This window comes from Equus asinus, chromosome 5 (genome assembly GCF_041296235.1).
Source record: "Equus asinus isolate D_3611 breed Donkey chromosome 5, EquAss-T2T_v2, whole genome shotgun sequence".
In the NCBI taxonomy this organism is placed as follows: Eukaryota; Metazoa; Chordata; class Mammalia; order Perissodactyla; family Equidae; genus Equus; species Equus asinus.
In genome coordinates this window covers 22,027,725-22,053,748 of record NC_091794.1, presented here as the reverse complement: position 1 = coordinate 22,053,748, position 26,024 = coordinate 22,027,725, and the positions used below count along the sequence as shown (strand labels likewise).

The 26,024-nt window shown below is 33.2% G+C and overlaps 1 protein-coding gene across 7 annotated transcripts in view; it reads right to left on the bottom strand.

The window, feature by feature from the left end:
- STXBP5L (syntaxin binding protein 5L) overlaps positions 1–26,024 on the bottom strand; it is a 355,119-nt gene that overhangs the window by 176,353 nt on the left and 152,742 nt on the right. For all 7 annotated transcript variants that reach the window (XM_070508944.1, XM_070508942.1, XM_070508943.1 and 4 more), the window contains exons 8-9: positions 14,023–14,106; positions 8,701–8,824 (exon numbers count right to left, since the gene is read on the bottom strand). In XM_070508944.1, coding sequence (XP_070365045.1) covers positions 8,701–8,824; positions 14,023–14,106 — 208 coding nt within the window. The remainder of the gene's footprint in view (positions 1–8,700; positions 8,825–14,022; positions 14,107–26,024) is intronic.

Here is a 26,024-nt window from a genome sequence, read left to right as displayed (position 1 = left end):
TCACAATGTCATACACTATTAAGATCTCAATAAAAAAATAATAACTATAACCACTTCAATTTGGTAACAATCTAACAATACAAAAAAGGATAATTTGTGACAACAAAAACATAGAAGGGGAAGAGAAAAAGGACAGAACCAGCGTAAGCTAAAGGAGATAAGAGGCTATCAGAAAATGGACTACCTCATCTATGAGAACTTTTACACAAATCTCATTGTAACCACCAAATAACTCAGAGCAGAGTCACAAAATACAAAAAAAGGGGAAATTGAGAAACATATGACAGAAAAAGTCAATCCTAAATGGCAGACAGAAATATAAGGAAAAAGAGACAATGGAAATATGAAACAACCAGAAAATGAAAGATAAAAATGGCAGTACTAAGCCCTCATATATCAATAATCACTCTAAATGTAAATGGGTTGAATTCACCAATCAAAAGACACAGAGTGGCTGGATGGATTTAAAAACAAGACCCAACAGTACGTCGCCTCCAGGAGACCCATCTCAGCTTTAAATACCAACATAGGTTCAGAGTAAAGGGATGGAAAATGGTATTCCAAGCAAATGGTAAGGAAAAGAAAGCGGGTGTAGCCATAGTTGTACCAGAGAAAATAGAATTCAAGCCAAAAAGTTTAAGAAGAGACAAAAATGGACATTACATAATGAGAAAAGGGACATTCCACCAAGAAGACATAACACTTATTAATATATACACACTTAAAAGAGGAGCACCAAAGTAGATAAGGCAACTTTTAATAGAATTAAGTGGAGAAATTGACAGCAACACAACAGTAAAGGACTTTAACAACCCACTTACATCAATGGATAGTTCATTCAGACAGAAAGTGAAAAAGGAAACATTGGCCTTAAATGAAACACTACACACGAGAGTGACTTAATAAATATATACAGAACATTCCAACCAAAAGCAGCGGAATATCCATTGTTCTCAAGTGTACATGGAACATTCACAAAGATAGACCATATGTTTGGAAACAAAAGAAACCTCAATAAGTTAAGAAGACTGAAATCATATCAAGCATCTTTTTCAACCACAATGCTACGAAATTAGAAATCAACTAAAAGAAGAAAGCTGGAAAAGTCACAAACATGTGGAGCCTAAACACCATGCTACTGAACAAGCACTGGATCAATGAAGAAATCAAAGAAGATATCAAAAATACCTGGAGAGAAATTCAAATAAAAACACAACATACCAAAACTTATGGGATGTAGCAAAAACAGTACTAAGAAGGGAGTTTATACCAAAAGAAGGCTATCTCAAGAAACAAGAAAAGTCTCAAATAAATAATCTAACAACATACCTAAAAGGACCAGAAAAGAAGAACAAATGAAGCCCAAAGTTAGGTGAAGGAAGGAAATAATAAAAATCATAGTGGAAATAAATGAAAGAGACACTAACAAACAAACATAGAAAGGATCAAAGTAACTAAGAGCCACTTCTTCAAAAAGATAAACAAAATTGACAAGCCCACAGCTGGAACAATGAAAAAAAGAGAGGAAGCTCAAATAAATAAAATCAGAAATTAAAGAGGAGAAATCACAATGGATACCACAGAAATATGAAGGATTATAAGAGAATACTATGAAAAGCTATACACCAACAAACTGGACAACCTAGAAGAAATGGACAAATTCTTAGAATCACACAATCTCCAAAAACTGAGTCAAGAAGAAACAGAGAATCTGAATAGACCAATCAGGAGACTGAAAGAGTAATCAAAAACCTCCTAAAAAATAAAAAGTCCAGCACCACACAGCTGCTCTGGTGAATTCTAACAAACATTCAAAGATTTATTACCTATTCCTCTCAAACGCTCAAAAAAATTGAAGAGGATGCAATGCTTCCTTACTCATTCTATGAGGCCAATATCACCTTGATGCCAAAACCAGACAAGGACAACACAAAAAGGAAAATTACAGGCCAACGTCATTGATGAACATAGATGCAAAAATCCTCAATAAAATATTAGCCAACTGAATACAACAATACATTGAAAGGATAATACACTACAATTAGGTGGGATTTATTCCAGAGATGGCTCAGTATCCACACAACAATCAATGTGATATACCACATTAACAAAATGAAGAATAAAAATCACATGATCATCTCAATAGATGCAGAGAAAGCATTTGACAAGATTCAACATCCACTTATGATAAAACTCTCAATCAAATGGGTATAGTAGGAAAGTACCTCACATAATAAAGGCCATATGTGACAGACCCACAGCCAACATCATACGCAATGGTGAAAAACTGAAAGCTATTCCTCTGAGAACAGGAACAAGATAAGGGTGCCCACTCTCGCCACTCCTATTCCACACAGTAGTGGAAGTCCTAGCTAGAGCAATTAGGCAATGAAAAGAAATAAAAGGCATCCAAATTGGAAAGGAAGAAGTAAAACAGTCACTACTTGTGGATGACGTAAGTCTATACATAGAAAACCTTAAAGAATCCACCAAAAAGCTACTAGAAATAATTAATAAATACAGTAAAGTTGCAGGGTACAAAATCAACATACAAAAATCAGTCACATTTAGATACACTAACAACAAACTAGCAGAAATAGAATTCAAGAATACAATCCCATTTACAATCACAACAAAAAGATTAAAATACCTACCAAAAAATTTAACCAAGGAGGTGAAAGACCTATATGCTGAAAACTATAAGACATTATTGAAAGAAATTAAAGACGTAAAGAAACGGAGAGATATTCCTGCTCATGGATTGAAGGAATAAAGAAGTTAAAATGTCCATATTACCTGAAGCAATCTACAAATGCAATCCCAATCCGAATCCAAATGACATTTTTCACAGAAATAGAACAAAAAATCTTAAAATTTATGTGGAACAACAAAGGACCCCAAATAGCCAAAGCAATTCTGGGAAAAAAGAACAAAGTTTGTGGTAGCACACTCTGTGATTTCAAAATATACTATAAAGCTATAGTAATCAAAACAGCATGGTACTGGCACAAAAACAGACACACAGATCAATGGAACAGTATTGAGGGCCCAGAAATAAACCCACACATCTATGAACAGCTAATTTTTGACAAAGCAGCCAAGAATGTACAACGGAGAAAGGAAAGTCTCTTTAATAAATAGTTTACGGAAACTGGGACAGCAACTTGCAAAAGAATGAAAGTAGACCATTATCTTATACCATACACAAAAATTAACTCAAAATGGATTAAAGACTTGAATGTAAGACCTTAAGCCATAAAACTCCTAGAAGAAAACATAGACAGTATGTAAAAGGGTCTTAGAAGAACCTACTTGAATACCATGTCTACTCAGGCAAGGGAAGCAAAAGAAAAAATAAACAGGATTACAACAAACTAAAAAGCTTCCGCACAGCAAAGGAGACCATGAAGAAAAAGAAAATACAACCCACTAAATGAGAGAAAATATTTTCAAATCATATATCTGATAAGGGGTTAATAACCAAATTATATAAAGAAGTCATATAACTGAAGAAAAAATGAACAACCCTATCAAAAAACGGGCAGAGGATCTGACCAGATATTATGCCAAGAAGATATGCAGATGGGAAACAGGCACATGAAAAGATGTTCAATAGCACTAATTATTAGGGAAATGCAAATCAAAACTACAATGAGATATTATCTCCCATTTGTCAGAATGACTATTAGTAAAAAGAGAAGAAACAACAACTGCTGGAGAGGATGTGGAGAAAAAGGAACCCTCATACACTGCTGGTGGGAATGTAAATTAGTACAGCCACTATGGAAAACAGTATGGAGATTTCTTAAAAGATTAAAAATATACCATATGATCCAGCTATTCCACTTCTGGGTATTTATCCAAAGAAAATGAAAACACTAATTTGGAAAGATATATGCACCCCTATGTTCATTGCAGCATTATTTACAATAGTCAAGACTTGGAAGCAACATAAGTGCCCATCAATGAATGAATGGATAAAGAAGATGCGGTGTGTATATATACAATGGAATACTACTCAGCCATAGAAAAGATAAAATTGTCCCAATTTTAACAACATGGATGGACCTTGAGGGAATTATGCTAAGTGAAATAACTCAGACAGAGAAAGACAATTACCATATGACTTCACTCATATGTGGAGATAAACAAACACACAGATGCGAAGAACAGATTGGTAGTTACCAAAGGGGAAGGGGATGTGGGGAGGGCAAATGTAGTAAAGGTGCACATGTGTATGATGAGGGATGGCAACTAGACTTTGGTGGTGAACACAATGCAGTTTAAGTCGAAATATAATGATGTACACCTCAAATTTATATAATAGTATAAACTAATGTGACCTCAATAAAATAACTAGTTTCTAGCACATACGCACACAACAATAAATAAATAAGCATTGTATTTTGTTTTGTATACAGAATTTTCATTTATACTTAATATATTCCTAATTAGTTTTTATATTTTAGGTGTGCAATTGCATTATTAAAATAATTATAATTTTGAACTCTTTCTAAACTTTTAAATATCATATTTCTTTTTCAAGTCTAATTACATTGGAAAGTGTTTTCAGGAAAATGTTAGATAACAGTGATAACTGTTGACACCTCTGTCCTGTTCCTGAGCAACAATGTCACTAGTAAATATTTCACAGGATTTGGTTTAAGATCATGTATGTAGCTGTGTGTGTGTGTGTGTATGTGTATATGTGTGCGTGTGTATGTTTAGCTGAGGGCATTATGATTGAAGAATAAATATTTGAGATCATTACAATTTATTGTGAAAAAAATCAATCCCTGCAGTTCCAAGAGAAAACTAGCCGCAACAAAGGCCATGTCATCACAGTGCTAATGTCAAGTGAAATAGGCACTAATCTAACCTCATTGGCTGTGGCCACCCTCCCTCTTGTCCCACCAGTGCCCAATGATCTGAGTTTCAGAAAAAGCCTCTTCTTGTAGTCTAGAAAATTTTGATTTGTAGAAAAATAAAATCTAGATGGGTTTTTCAGTTTAGGAGACATACTGGCTAGGGGAAGGAGGGAGCAACAAAACTATATTCTACAGTATATACAACATAACATCCACAATATGCATGATACAGTCCAAATTATTAGACACATGAAGCAGGAAAATGTGAGCCATTCTTATGAACAGAGAGCAACTTCAAGGTGAAGCAGATGTTGGTATTACCAGACAAAGATTTAAAGCAGCTATTATATCTAAGTTTGATGTTCAAAGGAAAGGAAAGGAAAATGCTTATAATGAATGACAAGAGAAATCTTAGCGGAGAAATAGAAAACATAAAAAAGTAACAACTGGAAAAAATACCTGAAATGAAAGAATAACTTGTGGGCTTAAAAGCTGAATGAAGACTGGAGAGGAAAAGAGCAATTAAATTGATGATAGATCAATAGGAATTATCCAATTTGAAATTCAGAGAAAAAAATGATTGACCAAAAAAACCAACACAGGCTCAGAGACATGTGGGACAATACTGAAAAATTCTACTGGAAGGGTAATGGTGTCCCAGAAAGAGATGAAATAGCAAATGGAGCAGGAAAACATATTTGAAGAAATAAAGGGTGAAATTTTCCCAAATTTTGTGAAAGACGTAAATTTAAGAAGCTCTGTAGCTCAATAGAACCTGAAACAGAATAAACTTGAAGAAAACAAGCCTAGGCATATTGTACTCAAGTTGCTAATAATAAAAGGTACAAAAAATTTTTGAAAGCAGCCAGAGAAAAAAGACAGATTATATATGGAGGAACCAAAAATCAAAATACCACACATTTCTCATTCAGAAACTATGTAAGCCAGAAGACAGTGGAACAACATCTTTAAAGTGTTCAACACCTTAAAAACAGCATATATGCGCGCACACACACACAAACTGTCAACCCAGAAATCTACATCCAGCAAAAATGTACTTCAAGAATGAAAGCAAAAAAAGAAATTTTCAGATAAATGAAAGAGAAGTGAATTTATTTCCATCAGACCTGCACTCTACAAGAAATGCTAAATGATGTTCTTGTATCTTCTGGAACAAATGAAAAGCATTAAAAATTATAAATAAGATAAAATACAAAAGAATATTTTTCCCTATAGTTAAAAAAAATACCTAAGACTAAAGCAAAAATTATAACAATGATTTAGATGTAGCTCATATGATAACTACTGTATAAAGGACAGTGAGTGAAAGTAAATAAACATGTATGGTTGTGAAATGTCTACTTATGTTAAGTGTTATAAATGTTAACTCTAACAGACTGAAACATTAAGGAAGTATACTGTAATTCCTCAAGCAACTGATTTAAAAAAATGTGATGATAAAATGCCTATATGTAACTAAAATGGAATTCTAATAAGACCTTCCAAATAATCCAAAAGAAGGCAAAAAGGGGAGAAAAAAGAACAAAAAAACCAACAGGACCAAAAGAAAACAAATAATAAACTGGTATATCTAAATCCAATCCTATCAGTAATTATATTTAATATTAATGGACTAAACACTCCACCTAAATGATATAAGACTGGATAAAAGAGCAAGATCCCACTATATGCTCTCTACAGGAGTCATGATGGATGCCTAATGATAAAGCCTCAAAATACATGAAACAACAAAGGAAAGAATTAAAGTGAAAAGTAGACAAACTATAATCATTGGGAAATTTTAATACCACTATCTCAGAAATTGATAGCATTAGTCAAATATAAGTAAAATTACAGAGAATCTGATTAACGTTATCAATCTGATTGACCTATTGATTTTTAAGTATATAAAGCAGAAATGAACAGAATTACAGGGAAAAATCCATAATAATAGTGATTTCAACTTACCTCCCTCAGAATTGAAAAATCAAACAACAAAATCTTCACCAAGATTTAAACAATACAATGTAAAAATCAATTTCAAGTTTGACCTTTGTGTAACAGAAAACATACATTCTTCTCGAGCACACTTGGAACTTTATGGTAATTGTGTTTATCTAATTATAAAGCAAATCCCAGTAAATTTTGTAGAACTAGTATCATTCCACCGTCTCTGACTACAATTAATTTTAAAATCTATAATAAAAAACATTTTTAGAAATAGAAAATGTATGTCTTAATAGCTCATAGGTGAAAGGAGAATTATAATAGAATTAGAAAATACCTCAAACTGAATATTAATCAAAATTACAAATTATTAATGCAATTACATATCAAAATTTGTAGGCTACAACTAGAGTGGTACTTACAGAAAATTTTTATTTTAGGAAATATAAACAGCTGAAACCAAAGGGAACTAAATGAACCTGACGACTGTAGGTAGATATGACTAGGAATGCCTCTCTTGTCAAAGTCACTGACACTTGCTTAAGTGTGTCATGGTGAGGCAGCAGGAATTTAATCTGATCTATATGAGAAACACAGAAGCTGATGTTTTCAACAACCTGTGAACAGAACTTCATCTCTTTCAACAGGAAAAGAGAATTATAGAAAACAATCCAAATTGATAAAAGAAATATGGATATAGTAGAACACATGAGAGTACCAAATATCCAATCAAGATGAAAAGAACTTTTATAGAAATTGACTGTTGAGAAGAATAGAATAGAAAATTTATGAATAAATCATATTACACACCTGAAAATAACTGCAAATAAAAGGTATCAGGATTTTTTTGGGTGGGGGGAGGGATCCCACCATAGAAACAAATAACTAAACCTGAGTGGGATGCACAGCAAACACCTATTCCAAGTTTCCATAATGGCAATCTTTAAATAAAGTATCTCTAAGTAAGTATCTAAACATAAAGTAATCTCTAAGTAAAACTGCTGGGTTAAATGTTGTAATAATTTAATCATTTGCAGATGAAGCATGCAACTATGGTATAAAAAATGGCAGATCACTACAAAATGGAATAATTCCATCTTGTTATTTATGGGTCACCCATTATAAAAAACATACCACTATTTTCTAAACCTGATACTATAATAAACGCTCAGAAACTATAAAATAGAATGTGTTCGATTAAGTGCTAGGTGTTGATCTCTCTATTCTTACAAACAACGAATGGGGTGAGATAAACCTGAAACTTGGATCATACGCAATATTCTCTGAAATAATATGGTCATCTGAATAAAAGATATTCATACATTTGAACTTTTTATTCTGCCCAGTTAGGTAGAGAGGTCCTACATAAATCCTAAATATCTCCTTTCAAGAGGAAGATAATAAGATAAATACAACGTATGATAAAAACCACAGTTCTCATAATTTAGAGGAATCAAATGGCAAAAATGGGAAAAATGAGAAAGTCTGGAAAACAACAGACTATAAAGCAGCATAGGAATTAGGTCTGAAACTCAGATCTATATGGTGTCATTCTCTTGCTAGGTCCTTAACCTTTAAAACTGGCCAAATTTCCTATATTATCTCTGCCTCAGATACATCAACCATCCATTATCCAATTTTTGGTTGGGAAAGTCTCTACATACGTATCATTTACAAAGTAGAAAAGTGGATAGACAGGAAGAAGGGAAGTACAGAAAGTTTTGGGACATAATGTGGGGATCTGAAGGAGGAATAAAAAGCTATTTAGAATCAGACACTATGTCCTATCACCTCTTTCTACCAAACACACTGATACCACCTCTCCTACTTTAAGTCAAGGCATTGTATCTCCAGAGTTCATTTCTTTTGAAAGCAGACATCTTACCATGTGGAATTGTGGTCTGGAAAGGACGACTTGGGCTCTTCAGGTTCCATAAAGTCAAGCTACCATCTGAATGGCTGCACATGAACTGTTTGCCCTCATGATGCCAATCAATTGAATGAATAGCCTAATGAAATAACAATTAGAAACAAGTTGAGGGGGAAAAAAAACAAAATGTTACATCATTCTATATTCCAAAGGAAAAATATTCTGATATAAAATTATTCCAGCAACAATACTTAAGAAACATATGCAATTTTTCTGACCCAAATCACAATACCTTTGGCTCCATCTATAGGTTTTATAAGAGGCTGTAAAAACTCATCTCCTGAGATAAAGAAAAGTTAAGTAAATTTCATAATTTCATTAGATCCCAGAATTGTTGGTGGTAAATCCTATGCCCTCCCTATATCCTATAATGCTTCTTTGAAAAATTATTTCCATAGAAGTGAAAGCAAGGTTATCAGAAGGTAATTTCTGGTAAAGTAGAGGCCTAGTTCCACTTAAAGTAGCCAATTTAGAAAATAATTTACATAAAAGCTACCATCTGAGGGCTTACTATCTGCCTGATCCCATGGTAAGCATTTTATGTATATTATCTCATTTAATTCTATAAACAGGTACTATTTTTCCAATTTATTCATGGTGAAATAGACCTAGAGAGATTGAGATAATTTTTCAGCTCACACAACTCAAAGCGAAGCTCTATCTAACTACAAAACCCATATTCTCAACCACTGTACCATATTGCCTCTAACATATATCATTTAAATTGATTTGAAGCAAGAAGGGCTTAAAATTTTTTATATTCATAGATTCACTCTGTAGACATGAATTAGATAAAATTAAAAAGTAATTAGTCCATTTTCCTAAATTGTTTCATTCCCAGTGGTAGAACAGTGTCTTGCATAAAGTAGGTACCCAATAAAATATCTGTGGAATGAATAAGTTATTTCCACACTTTTGGTATTCCTTCTAAATTAATAAAGTATATATAGAACTTGGGTAATGTGCTAAGCACAATGAGAGAAGCTCTAGTAGCCATAAAAGCTGTATACAACATGAGCCTTTCCTTAAAGGAATTTAAAAAACTGCGAGATAGGGAAGATTGATATAAATGAATATTAATAATACTTAACGGCTTTGAAATTTTTAACATTTAGGTATATATATATATACATATATATATATATAAAAAAGTAAGTTATGTATTTATACTATATACTAAACTAAGATATATATGTGTGTATATATATATATACATATATGTTATATATACATATACATAAAACTAACTTATTGTTTGGAACTTCCAAAGAGTATTATTAGAGTTACAGACAAGTGATAGCCAGAGTAATCACTAGACATATCATCAAGGAAATAGGATATGAACTGTACCTCAAGATAAGGAAGATCTGATTAAGTGGAACAGATAATATGAAACCCTGGACTTATGTTTTCTCTCACCCTTGTCTTCACTACCAGGCAGAGAAGACTTATTTTTTGCTAGGGTTCTGCAGAGGCAGTTAGAAGAAAAAAAGATTCTTCTTTGTCTTTTCCTCTGCTTATTTCTTCGCACTTTTGTGAGAAGGGAAATGTTGCTTCTTGCCTCCTCTATGATTAACTTGGGTGAAACTCAGTCAATTTAAAGTTCTCTCAGACTGCTTTGCTACAAATTGTAGGGGCACAGAAAGCATCTCCAGCCCTCACTCTTCTTCCTAGTCCACTGAATTTCTACCTACTGGTGAAGACAGATATAAAAATAACAGCTACAACACAAAACTAAATTAAGTAATACTATAAAAGAAGTACATTTATTGTACAGAAGAGTAGGCATGTAAAACCAACTTGTTATTAGAGAAGAGGCTATCAAGCAGCGCATTAGTGAAGAGTCAGCATTTGAACCAACTCAATGGATAAATATTCAATTTCTATTTATTTGATTATACGGTACTCTTTTCTTAAAAAAGGACTTTAAGAGTTTACTGAAAAAAATATATAATACAACTAACTCAAGAAGAATTTACAAGGATAGAAAATATGGAAGATAAAACACTAGTCCATTTGGTCAATTCAGTGGCTGTGATTGAGCTTCTTGAAAACAAAAAAAGGAAAAGGAAACCCCAAAAGCTAGATAACAATCTGAAAAAAGGAAAAACAGGAGTTACTCAAGGAATTAAAAGGTTATCTTCATGTCAAACTCTGTGGGATTTATCTGTGAGAGATTAAAAAATATTGATGTAATGAAAAAAAATTTCACAGCTAATATGGAAATAAAATTCATACAGTTATTTCTGAAAATGATCTTGGATTTACAAAACAAAATGCTCAATTCATCAATGCAGATTCATCAATGGGGTAGTCTGATAGTCCAAATAGCTTTACGGCAGCTAAAGAATTAATAAAATTTTGATATGCAGAAGAGGAAAGAAGAGAGTTCATGATAAGGAATGAGCAGGAGCAAAGGCTTGGAGGTAGGAAATAAAAAGTATGTTTAGGAGATAGTGAGTACTATGTCTGCAGTATAAGGAGTATGTAGAAGGATGCAGTAAATTAAACTAAAGGTAAAAGATAGCAGCAGGGCCTTAAATCTTAGTCAAGGAATAAAGAGTTTGCATTGTTGACAAGTGGGAGCCATTCAAAGGTTCTGATGCAGAGAATTACATGATCTGACCACGTCTTAAAATGATAATCTTGTTAGTGAAAGATATACTGATAAGGTAAGATATGTGATTAATTAAAGGCTATTATAGTCTTCCAGGCTAAAGATAATCTAAACTAGAGCATCAAATGTGGGAATGGAAAAAGAGAGGAAATAAATGAGAGACAATACATATAAAAGTAGAATAAAAAATACTACAAAACTGATTACATAAAATATATGAAAAAGAAGAAAGGGTCAAATATGACTCTGAGGGTTCTAAACTGAAAGAACTAATGGAAACTTCATATAAAAAGAGAACATAGAAAAAGGTTCAGGTCTTTAATTATAAATTCATTATTGCCATAGGGATATTTCTAGACTCATCTAACAGATATTTGGGTGTAGAGCTCAGGAGAGGGGTAAGGGCTGGAGATATACATACAGATTTAAAATTTATTGGTATAAAGGTAATATTTGAATTGATAGGAGAGGATATGAACATGTATGTCAATTGGAGGAGAAATAAACAGAGTGAAGACATAGAATCCTGAAGAGTATCTTTAAGGAAAGAATCAGCGATAGAGAAAGGAGAGGCTAAAAAAATGAGGTAGAAAGACACAGACTAGGAGGAAACTATTTTAAGAAAGAGGTGCTGATGTAAAGCCACAGGTTTAGTGAGGAACTTAAAATACTAATAAGGAGTCACTGTGTACATTAATGAAGAGATCACTGGTGACATGAAAACACACTTCAGATAAGTATTACAGATGATTTCTCAATATGAGAGAGAGTGCTGAGGAAAGTTTGAAAAGTTTGGCAGTAAAATCAAGTATATAACTATTTCTATTAAAATGATAGGACATATAATTATGTATTAAGGTAAACAGATTACAGATTTATACATATATACATATATAAATCAATATTTAAAATGATTTCTAGGTATAAAGTAGATGTAGTGTAGTACTCTACTGACAAACATGCTAATCCTTATTTAAACATTTCATTGCAAAATTACTTTTGCTAGATTTTTAAGGTTAGAAAGTTTTCTGCCACATTTTTCAAGGCCATAGGAAAACTAGTTGATTCAGCATTTTCCTCTGGATTTCCTTTTTAGCTAGTCTACTCTAGTTCCAACTGGTTAAATACCCAGATAGTATTTGGACTCCTATCTAGCTGCTAGTCTTTAGAGAGGAAGCAATCTCCATCTTCATCTTTGTATTTTTGTGTACTTAACAAAAGGAAAATCCTAGCTTAGCTGCCTAGGACCTTCTTTCCTTATGACTCAAGATGCCCTGGAAGTTGATCATAAAGAGTATAATTGTATGACGTCACTTGCCAGAGTATTTTTCATCGATCATGACCAAATTACCAAGCTGCTATAATATCTACTTCTGAACTCTGTCACTAGGACAACTGTCTTGTAGATACCATAAAATATTAGTTTGCTAGAACCACTAAGAAATGAATTGGGGCAGGGGGTGGGGAGTGGTATGAGATAGCTGAAGGCTTATATCTTTAAGCATCAAAACATAAAAAATTAACTATTATGAGAAGATGGGGGGAGCACACAAACAAAGTGTTTTAAAAGAAATGTTTTTGTTTGTCTTTTTAATTTCTTTTTCTATTTATCTGTGTTGCCTTAAATTCTTCAGCATTCTTTCCATAAAAGCATGGGTGAAAGCAAACAGTGATTATTTTACCTCCTCTCTCTCTCTACTCTACCATTTTTAAAATTTAATTGAGAGCATAGAGAATCACCTTTATTTCCACAGCTACAAAAAGTAATCCACGGGGCCGGCTCCGTGGCTGAGTGATTAAGTTTGTGCGCTCCGCTTCGGTGGCCCAGGGTCTCCCTGGTTCAAATCCTGGGTGCAGACATGGTACCGCTCATGAGGCCATGCTGAGGCGGCATCACACATGCCTCAACTGGAAGGACCCACATCTAACAATACACAACTATGTACCGGGGGACTTTGGAGAGAAAAAGGAAAAATAAAATCTTTAAACAAAAAAAAGTAATTCACCTTTCTCCTCTTTTGCCCCCAGCCTTACTGTGTTCACATTAGCCTTTTCTGAAGGAGGAATAATTAATGGCCTAGAATCAATCTTTGAACAACTGAAGAATCAATTCAGAGACTATTCCTTGATAAATAGGAGTTCATTGTGTTCTGTAAATGAAAAACTGATCAAGGCTCAACTATGTACAATAAAACTTCAAGATCTTACTGAGTCTTATTAAGTATAATTATACAGGAAATCTTTATTCTAAGAAGCAAGTATTAGAAGATAAGGTCTTTCAAACTGACCACTTAAACTTTCTGCTACAGAAAAAGAATTTTCTAAGGAAGCTGTAAATAGTGTCTTTAGAGACCTTAAGGTCAATGAGGTAAGACATAAGTATGGAGCCTAAAGGAAGGAAAAGGATAGGTAATAAGCTCCAGTCACGAACGTATATAAGACGCCAAAAGGGGTCCAAAATAGCAGTCAAGGTAGAATTTCAGGGAGGAGAACAACCCAGAATTGGAAGTTGTGAAATACCAAAAGGCAGCGTGAGGCATTAGTTCAGAATCAGGCAGTTTTCCAATGATAAAACCATTGTTGACATACAAAGCTTAAAAGCAGAAAACAGGCAAGAAGTCACAATACTCCTTTCAAATATTTCAGTAGAAATCACTTACCTCATCATAATAAACTCTCAGTTCTGCTCTTTTGGATTTCAAGTCCCAGAATACTACTGTACCATTTTCATAACCTATTAGCAGCTGGAAAACATTAGAACAATCATTTTTGTAATTCTAACATTAATTTTAACTTGCTCCAAATGAAGTTTAATGTTAATACAATAAAGTAAAATCACACTAAATACTACAACTGTATTTAGAATACCAGTTTTTCCTGAATTTGAATATAGGTTACCTACACTTAAAAAAATTGACAAACTCTACTTAACACATTTACCAATGAAATCTGCCTTATTCCAAAAAGAAATTGAGGAAACATGTAAATATATATGACATAACATAAAAATAAATTAAAAATTGGAAAAAATAAAAATGGGATAGAAAATGAAAATGAAATAAAGGATAAAAAGGACAAGTTCAATAAACAATGTATATACAATTCAGATCTATGCACATGAAAAATGTGGCCATAAACTTGGCTTCAAATTTCTTTATATCAAATCCTATTTTCTCTTTGACTCATGTCAATATTTTAAACCGGTGATTTATGAACGCTCAGAAGTTCACAAAGATATTCTAGAGATTCACATCATTAAAAATGGTTGCTATTTATTTATAAATCAATAAATAAGACAACTAACAAAATACATGTTCTTTATTTTAAAATAGAAGTATTTGAGAATAGATGATTATTAGATGATCATATTCAAGACTCCTTCAGCTAAACACTGAAGCTGTGCTGATGACTTTTACTATAATACAACTCTGAGTTATCATTTGTAGTTTTATTTTAAATTTAATCTATCATTGGTTAAAAAAAACATGAAGAATAAAAATAGGCCAATGTTCCAATAGTGATAATATTTCCCATGAATTTGCCTTAAGATGATTTCCTTGAAATCCATTAGTAGTATTTCTGTGATGAAAACTTTTATACAGTGCACAAAGATGTTTCAGTAATTCCAAAAAGCAGTGGTAAAAACAGAAAATATAGTGGTTATTATAAACTACTCCAACCTCCTGAGACCTAATCACTTATTTCAACATTTTATAACTGAACACAATAAATAACAAAAATAAACCAACTAGTAGTTTTAACAGAAAACAAACAAAATCCCAAATATCAAGAAAGCAATGTATATACTTATTTTTGAAATTGTAACATATATTTAAATGTTTTATTATTAAACCACAGGCAATAAATTTTAAAATCGACTTTAAAAATGAGCTTATTTACATACTAAATTAAATGGCATAATGACTTGCTAAATTTAAAAAGTCAAAATTAAGTGTGAACTTAAAGAATATTTCCTAAACTAAAATTTATAAAGTCATATATACTGTATTAAGATGTGTTTTAACTTCAAATGAACTCTTTTTACATACCAGATATAATAATGAACTATAAAACCAATTCCTCTGGTGTGTATGGAAAGATTTGTAAGTCTAAAAAGTTTGGAAAATACAACTTAAGCAAGAAAATGAACAACATAACCTTTCAAAATTTGAGCCACAAGATGTAGTGAAATAATATTCTAAAATGATATTATATTTTTCATAGTAAACTACTGAAATATAGAAGTCATTTTGTTTATAAAATATTACTAGCAATAGCCTCAGTAATCACAAAATATAAATATTGAACCTCAAAATGTCATAGATTATTGAGATAACTATACAACATTATGATATAGGAAATATGAAAAGACATTAGAATCACTTAGAGAATTGAGAAAGAGAAAAGCAGCCTCTGACATCCAGGAGACATCAGACAAGGTCACTCTGTGACCACAATGAATCAAGATAAAAACAAGAACACTCTGTAATCATATCTGATCACATCAAAACACGAACGTCGCCCAAGCCACAAATACATATTATACATCTAATTTTGTATAACTATATATATTTTATATGATTATATGTTTATATACATAAGTAATTTAAAATATATATATCTCACAATAGAATGTAAGTACCATAAAGGCAAAGAAGTAGGATGACTTTACTACATATCATCAGGACATGAAACAGTATCTGAAGAAAATAGGTATCTGATAAATATCTGTTAAATCATTAAATACTAAAGAATCAAAATCATAGACACTATGTTCTTTAATAGGCCTGAAATGAAATTAGACGTCATTAACAAAAATATTTTGGAAACTAGAAAATATTTTTTGTTGTTGTTAGTGCCATCAAATAGATTCTGACTCCTAGTGACCCTGTGTACAACAGAGTGGAACCCTGTCCTGTCTTTTTTGTACGAGCTCACCTTCCAATGCTCTGCTGCTATTCATTGGGTTTTCATGGCCAATTTTTTCACAAGCAGGTGGCCAGGCCCTTCCTCCTAATCTGTCTTAGTCTGGAAGCCCCACTGAAACCTGTCCACCACGAGTGACCCTGCCGATATTTGAAATACTAGTGGCATATCTTTCAGCAACACACAGCTGCCACAGTATAACAACTGCCAGACAGATGAGGTGATGTGGTTCCCTGACCAGGAAGTGAACCCAGGTGAAGGCTGTGAGAGCATTAATGTAAACCACTAGACCATCAGCTAAAAAATATATTTGCAAGTAATTGTAGTCAAAGAAGAAATCGTAATGAAAAGTATGAAATAGAACTGAACAAAAGTTTCAAGTTGAAACTTGTGAGACACAGATGAATCTTCATCAAGAGGAAAATTTATAGTTTCAGAATACAAATGAAAAGAAGAAAAGTTTTAAATTTTCTACCAATATAAGCATTTGACTTTAGAAAGTCAAGAAAAAACAGACTAAACTTCAAGAAATAGAAGAAAAAATAATGAGTCATCTTATCTAACAGCAAAGGATATCTTTCATTTATTCAAGCACACTTTTACATCTTTCAGGAAGTTTGAAAGTTTTCCATAAAGAGATTTTCTTGTTAATTTTTTTTTCTAAGATTGACACCTGTGCTAACATCTGTTGCCAATCTTTTTATTTTCTTTTTGTTTTTCTTCTTCTCCCCAATAGCCCCCGAAGTACATAGCTGCATATTCTAGTTGTAAGTGCCTCTGGTTGTGCCATGTGGAACACCGCCTCAATATGACTTGATGAACAGTGCGATGTCCGCGCCCAGGATCTGACCCAGTGAAACCCTGGGCTGCTGAAGTTGAGCACACGAACTTAACCACTAGGCCACGGGCCAGCCCTCTATGTTGTTTTTTAAATAGGTTTCCATTCTTATTTTTTATTTTTATTTATTTATTTATTTATTTTGAGGAAGATTAGCCCTGAGCTAACATCTGCTGCCAATCCTCCTCTTTTTGCTGAGGAAGACTGGCCCCGAGCTAACAACTGTGCCCATCTTCCTCTACTTTATACATGGGACGCCTGCCACAGCATGGTTTAACAAGTGGTGCATAGGTCCGCACCGGGATCCAAATCGGCAAACCCCAGGCTGTAGAAGTGGAACGTGGGAACTTAACTACAGCTCCACTGGGCCAGACCCTGCTTGTTAATTTTATAGCTAATTATTTTGAATTTTTGTTGCTATTTTATATGGAGTCTTCTCCTCATTACCTTTTCTAAGAGTGCATCATTTCTACAGTTGGATTTTAGCATGCTATCTTCTAAGTTCTTTTACTGTTTGTATTCATTTTAATGTTGATTTTGTTAGGCATTCCAGGTATATTATCATATAATCTAAAATAGAGACTATTTTACTTCTTCCTAATTTGTGTACCTTTAATCGTTTGTATTTGTCTAACTGCATTACTAAAGCATCTTATAGCGTTAAAAACAGTGGAGAGGGTGGGCATTCTTACTTTCTTCCTGACTTTAGTGGCAATGCCTCTAGTGTTTCTCCATCAAATAAGATCCAAGATTCTATATATATTTGACATATATATAGTTAAGAAGTAGGAATTGATTCATTTTTTATAAATCTGTTTTATTAGGAACAGGTGTTTAATTTTTAATAAGTACTTTCATTGAAGTATACATAGAGAAAAGTACACAAATTATACGTGTCTTTAATGAATTATGATGAAGTGAACATACCCATGAAACTACTACCTAAGTCAAGAAATACAATAGAAAAATCAGAAATAGAAGAAAAACAATACCAGACCCTCAGCAGCCTGTTTCACATCCTTACCCAGTCAATAGCCTCATCCTCTTCTCTAAAGGAAAATACTATCCTGACTTCTAACACTAAAGGTTACTATTGTCTGTTTTTGAAATTTATATAAGTGGAAATAACACTGCTATGAACAAACTTGTATATGTCTTTTGGTAACCACATATATGCATTTCTGTCAGGTATATACTGATCCATGGGGTAAGGGTATGTTTAACTTGAATAGATACTGCCAAGCAGTTTTCCAAAGTGGTTGTACCAGTTTCCATTTCCATAAGCTGCAAATGAGAGCTCCAATGCCTTCTTATCTTCTTTACCAAGTAATATTGTCAACAGCTGGACAGTGTTAAATAGAAGAGGCGTGTAGCAGGCATCTCTGTCTCATTTCTGATTGAGGAGGAAAATCTTTATTAACTCACCATTAAGTAGGATATTTTCATAATTTTGGGTAAATTAGCAAAGTTCCTCTCAATGAAGTTCCTTTCTTCTCCTACCGTAACAAGAGATTTTTATTTATCATGAAGAGAAGTTAAATTTTATCAAGTGCTTCTTATGTATCTTTTTATTGTCATACATTATTTCTCCTCATTTCTGTTAATATGCAAATTACATTTATTTTGAAAAGTTAAAACCACTTTGTATTCCTGGGATGAATACAAATTGGTTGTGTTCCCTTGTGCCATCTCTCTTTGATTCTTGATCAGACTTGCCAGAGATGCATCAGATTTATTAGTGTTTTCACAGAATTAACTTTTGTTTTTGCTAAGGTACTACGTTCTTGTTTTCTACTTCTTTTAATTTTTGATTTCATATTTTGTATTAGTCAGAGATCTCCAGAGAAACAGAACCAATAGGATGTACAGAGAGACAGAAAGAGATTTATTATAAGGAATTGGCTCACATGATTAACTGGAGGCTGACAGGGCCCAAGATCTGCAGGGTGAGCTGGCAAGCTGGAAACCCAGAGAACCTATTGTGCAGCTCCAGTCTGAGTTTAAAGGCCTGAGAACCAGGAGAACTAACGGTGTAATTGCAGTCTTAAGGCCTTCAGGCTTGAGATCCAGGAAGAGGTGATGTTTAAGGTCAAGTCTGGAGGCAGGAAAAAGCTGGTATCTTATTTCAAAAGCAGTCAGACAGGAGGAATTTTCTTTACTCAGGGGAGATTCAGCTTTTTTGTTCTGTTCAGGAGACTGATTTGATGAAGCCCACTCACACTGGGGAGGGCAAGCTGCTTTACTGAATACTACTGATTTATAGTCAATCTCATCCAAAAACACCCTCACAGAAACACCCAGAAAAATATTTGACCAAATATTTGGGCACCTCATGGCTCAGTCATGTTAACACATAAAACTAAACATCACATCTTATTATCTTTATTCTACTTTCTTTGAGTTTAATCCACTATTTTACTATCTTTATGTGAAGATTATTGAATTTCAGTTTTTCTTCACTTTTTAATAAATGCAACAAAAGCTATAAATTTCCTGCTAAGCACAGCTTCAGTTACTTTCCACAAGTTTTTACATATCATATTTCTATTGTAATTTAATTTAAAATATATTCTAATTTCAATACTGATTTCTTCTTTGACATATGTTATCCAGAAGTGTGTGCTTAATTACCAGCATTTGGGAGCTTTCTTATTTATCTTTCATTGACAATCTTGCTAAATTCTCTTGTGGTTAGAGAATATATTATGTATTATTTTAATCTTCTGAAATTTTTTGAAACGTGTTTATGGTCCAACAAGTGTAGAATTTTGGTAAATACTCCACATACCCTTGAAAATAATGTATAGTCTGCAGGTATTGGGTATAAGGTACTATATGTAGCAATCAAGTTGTTAATCATGTTAAGATTTTCTTTATCCTCACTAATCACTTCTTGTTTGCTTATTCTCTCAGTGACTCAGGGAGGTATGTTAAAATCTCCAACTACAACTGTGGATTTCAGTATATTTCATTTTAGTTCTGTCAAATTTACTTTACACTAGTTCCCTCTTATCAGAGAGGGATATGTTCCAAAACCCATAGTGGATGCCTGAAACTGTGGATAGTATTGAACACTATATATACTGTTTTTTCCTATACATACATACCTGTGATAAAGTTTAATTTATAAATTAGACACAGTAAGAGACAAAGAATAATAACTAATAATAAAATAGAACACATAACAATATACAGTAATAAAAGTTACCATAGATCTTAGCAACCTCAGCATATGATTTTTTTTCTTTCCTTATTAATTCAAGAACTTTCACCTTTTCACTTAAAGGAAGCATTTTATGGCTTCTGTTTGGCATATCCAAATTGCCAGCATCACTACTCTTGCACTTTGGGGCCATTATTAAGTAAAATAAGGGTTACTTGAACAGAAGTACTGTGATACCACAACAGTTAATCTGATAATCAAGATGGCTACTAAGTGACTAACAGGCAGGTAACATACACAGTATAGATAGACTGGATAAAGGCACATCCTGGGTGGGATGGCACAAGATTTCATCATGCTACTCAGAACAGCACGCAATTTAAAATTTAGAAATTATTTATTTCTAGAATTTTCCATTTAATATTTTTTGACTGTGGTTGACTGGGTAACTGAAACGATAGAAAGCAAAGCTGTGGATAAGGGGGACTTCTGTATATTTCTTAGTATTGTCAAATTATACACACACATACACCAAGGAACCATGCAAAACAAAAACATGGTTCATATAAGCACATTTCAGTTAACATGGTACCATGCAACGCAAGCACTGCCTATACACTATAAAGCTATGTTATCAGACGTACAAATTTAGGATTATCACATCTCCTACTGAATTGACTCTATTTCTATTACAAAATGTTCCCCTTAGAAAATGTTCCTGCCTTTAAGTCTACTTTTATGGACTAAATGTATGTGTCCTCTTAAAATTCATATATTGAAATCTTAATTCTCAATGTAATAGTATTACAAAGTGAGGCCTTTGGGAGATGATTAGGTCATAAGAGTGGAACCCTCATGAATGGAATTAGCGCCCTTATAAAAGAGACTACAGACAGATCTCTTTCCCTTTTTACCACGTTATGACAGCAAGAAGATGGCCATCTAGAAACCAGGCCCTCACCAGACACCAAATCTTCGGGCACCTTGATCTTGAACTTTCCATCTCCAGAACTATGAGAAACAAACGTTTTTTGTTTAAGCCATCCAGTCTACACTATTTTTGTGATAGCAGCCTGAACTAAGACATCTACTTTGCCTAATATTAGTACAGCTACATCAGTTTTCTTTGCTTAGGGTTTACATGCTATATCTTTATCTACCCTTTTATACACAACTTTTCTATATCCTTAAGTTTAAAGTGTGTCTCTTGTAACAGCATATCATTGTTTTAACACAGTCTGAAAATTACTGTCCTTTAGCATATTAATTTGTCTATATTTAATGTAACTGCAGACATAGTTTAGAACAAATCTACCTACTTGTTTTATATGTATCTCATCTGTTTAATGCTACCTTCTCCTTTTTTGTCTTCTTTTGAGTTACTAATTTTTATTATCCCAGTATCCTACTCTATTAACTTATCCATTATAAATATATCTATTATTCTTTTAGTGTTACTCACAAGAATACAAAATATTTTCATGACTTATCAAACTATAATTTAAATTAATACTTGTGTTACTTTCTAGAAGTTATAAGGACCTTGGAACTTTAATTCAGTGGACTTCATCCCAACTTTTGACCCATTTTTAACTTGTATATTAATCCTCAATATGTTATACTCCTAGAAGTCATCATTATGATTTTTATAAACTATTCCCTTAGATTTACCAATGTTTGTTGTTCTTTATTCCTCCATCTCTGTTCTTTTATAATGGATCAACTTTATTTTATGAGAGAATTCCTTTAGTCTTTTTCATTAGAGCCGATTTGCTTTTAACGAATTATTACAAATTATGTTAAAGTTGCAATAATTTGATAATATGTTTTTAAGGATATTTTTGTAGAGTATAAAATTCTGCATAGGCAGTTGCTTTTTCCCCAGCACCTTGACATTATCATTCAATTGTCCTCATTTCCAATTTTTCTGTTGAGATGCCTACTGTTAGTCTTACAGTTTTTTTTTTTCTTTCTGTACTCTGACTGCTTTCAAGATTTTTCTCTTTGTCTTTGATATGCCTAGGTGAACTTTATTTTTTGCTAAGTTTGTTTTGAGTTTGTAGTGTATCTTGGATTTTTGATTATCTGTCATCAGTTCTGGAAAATTATCATCCACTCATTCTTCAAATATTGCTGCTGTCACATTCTCTCTCTTCTTCTGGGACTCCAATTACACATATACACACCTTTTCATTATGTTCCAAAAGCTCCTTATCCTTTTGCCTCACCATGCTTTCATCTGGATATTTTCTTCTGACCTATCTTCCAGGACACTAATTCTCTCTTCATCTGTTTATAATGTTATTTTATTCTCTATTTTTCACTTCTCCGCTGAAACCTCCATCATTTTTAGCTTATTAAGCGTTTCAATCACACTTATTTTAAAGTCTATGCTTAATAACTGCTATTTGAATCTCCTGTTGATCTATCTCTACTTTCTGTTTGTTCTAGTCAATTAGTTTCCAGTCAATTCTGATCTTTCTGATCCTTGTATACACGTTATTTCTACTTTAAGTATAGAGGCTAAGTATAGGAGAAATTTAGACACAAATAAAGGCTCTGGGTAATGTTTCCTTCTTCCAGAAAGGACTGATCTTTGCTTTTGTGAGGTAGTTAGACTAAGGCAGATCAACTTAATCCCAAAAAGGATTCAGATAACGTTAACAAGGATTCCAGTCATTTAGAGGGGAGGTATATTTCCAGTTCAACTGTATCTGTAGGGCATATTCCTCTGGGGACACATGGAAAGCTTGGAACGATTACCAGAGACCTTTATTTTTGGCTTTCCCTGAACACCTTTTTTATCCCCACTACCCTCCTACCCTATGAAATCGCAGGAAACCCTGCTTAGTCTCTCAGCCAATAACTTTCTGTGTGGTTACTCAATATCTCAGCCATTCTTTTCAAATAGGAAAATGCTTACAGGGGAAAGGTGGTGCCAAAAGTTTGGTTTACCTCTCTGTGTTGCTTTCTCTGGGAGCTAGGGCCTACAAATCTTCACTGCCTTGGTCACTCTCTGGTGCCCTCAAATAGATTTTCAAAAATATTTTGTCCAGATTTTCCAGTTCTCCCAGTGGGAGGACTGATCTAAAATTGTCTGCTATTACCAAAAATGGAAATACCATGGGTGTTACATTTTACTCAAAGACATTTTCAGCATCAGTGGAGATGATCATAATTTTTTCCCCTTGATACGTTAGCAATATGAACTCTACTGATGGATTTGTACACAGTATCCATCGTTGCATCCCTGGAATAAAACACCACTTGTCACAATGTGTTGTCACAATGTGTTGTTTTTAAATATGCTATTGGAGTCTGCTATTTTATTTAAGACTTGTCCACTGATATTAATGAGTTCAGTAACTCCATGTTTTTCTTTTTAGTGCAACCTTTATCAGGTTTAGTTGTCACTCACAAAATAAAAACAATCTGTATATTTTCCTTTTTTAAAACTATACTCAGAGCAGGGGTTGGTAAACTTTTTCTTTAAAGGGCCAGATAGTATTTTAAGCTGTTCAGACCATACAGTCTCAAAAAAACTTTATTTACAATAATGGAAGGCAGACCAGATTGTCTCTCTGGCCATAGTGGCAAACCCTGCTTTAGAATAGTTTGTGTAGCACTGGGATTATATATTATTTGAAAATTTAGTAAAATTTCCCTGTAAAACCATCTGGGTCTGGCATTTACATATGGGAATAGTAATTTAATAACATTCTCATTTTCTTAAGCTTTCTGTCTCCATTGTTGTCAATGTTGATAAACTTATTTGCCTAGGAAATTACTCATTTTACTTAGGTTTTTATATCTATCTGCTTAGAGTTGTATAAAATAATTTAATTTAAATGTTTAAATATTTCTTTAGTTTTAGTGTGCTTCCCCTTGTTTTGTGTATTATTTGCGTAACTTTGTTTTCTCCCTCTCTATCTCAATTAGGTCAGATAGTAGTTTCCATATTTTGTTTATGTTCTAATCAAAGAACCAGCATTTTGATGAATTTATAAGATAGCTTAAAATCAGGAGAACTAACTGAAGTTCTGCTTTCTATATATTTCTTCTGCTTCATTTTGCTGTATTTTCTTGTTCTTTTTTTAGCTTTTTTGTTTCATATTAAATTTATTTAAATTTCTGTTTTTACTCAAATGAGTATTAAAGGCTATGGATTATTTTATAATTGTTTTAATTATATTTCATAGATTCTTATATGTAGTATTACATTACTGTTAATTTTTATTCTTCAATTTTAATTTTTATTTTTTATTTTACCTAATGTTGTCTAATGAAGAGTTTTTAAATTTCCAAGTGGAAAGAAATTTTTGTTTTTAGACTTCATTATTATGTTTCACTCTCCATATGAAATGCACAATCAAGTATATTGCTTGGGGATCTATCCATTGTAAGGATTTTTCTTCATCAGGTCACTCAAGGTCACCTCTAAGTGGGGGGATGTAATTGAGCAGTAGGCTATGTCCAGATAGTATCAGACAACCAATCATCTGACCTGTGAACCAGGCCTGAATTTTGTCCTCTTCCATCGTTGATTTTATGTATTCTTTTCCCACCCCATGAGTCCTTATATGTGGCTCGAGAGAAAGGCATTGTTGCAACAGACGAAATTCTGAGATCCCCATTTATCTAACTTACTTATGCCAAGCTCAAGGCTGATTTTCTGAATATACCACTTCCAATGTAAAATGGATCGTCACTTCCCTCACCGAATCGTATGACTCAGTGAATATGATAATCTAACTGACGCTAGACAGCTTAGGTTACATAGCCATTTGGTGTCCCATGGTTAGGTGTTCAGTCTCTACAAGGGCCTATTAGCATGCCAGGAGTTGAAAATGGAGAGTAGCTCATGTGACTCATATTGGGCTTTCCAATAGAGCATTCTTATCTACTAGATACATTAAATTCTATCAGACCTACTAGATTATAGGTACCAAGTGGTAGGGTAGCTTGAAAACCAGCTTGGACTTAGTGAAGAGCCCTTTTTTTCTCTAGGACCCACTCAAAACTAACAGACTTTCAGATAACTTAAAAAAATAATTTGGAACAGTAATTTCAAGGGTATGATATAGTATTATCCAAATTCAAAAAGGCCCACCAAGTGATATGACACTTTTTTAGGAAGGAGAAATAAAAAAGCTTATGCTTTACCTTAGAGGACATGCCCCTGTATGCCCCAGACAATTAGACCCTCAAAATCATCACATATAAGGCAAGGTCCTAGACCTTTGTCGGATTTTTCTTCCCACCCTCTGATACATGAGTCTTATGAACTATATAGGGACTTGCCACTTCTCACCAAATGCAATCAGTATTATATAGTAAAGAAAGTGAACTAGTATCCTTTCTAAGGAATGTCAAGACAATCAAGATTTCTGCAGACTATATTATAACAAACAGCAGGAAAAATAGCATAGTCCTGAAAAAAGATTGTGAAGTTACACTGCTTTCCCCTTCTATAAAAGTGGCTTCTGATCCTCTCTGCTGATGGATATTGAGAAAAAAGAGTTCACTATATCAATAATTGCTTATCAAGTGACATAAGGTTGTGTTGATCTGCACCTGTAAAAGTTTCAACAGCAAGGCAGCTGTGATTGGGGCTATCATTTGGTTAATTTTATAGTGGTCTACTAACACCAAGCTCAATCTATCTTGTTTTTTGCAGAACCCAGACAATGACTCTAATTTCAATGTCAGAAAACTGATATGAGCATTATGGCAGC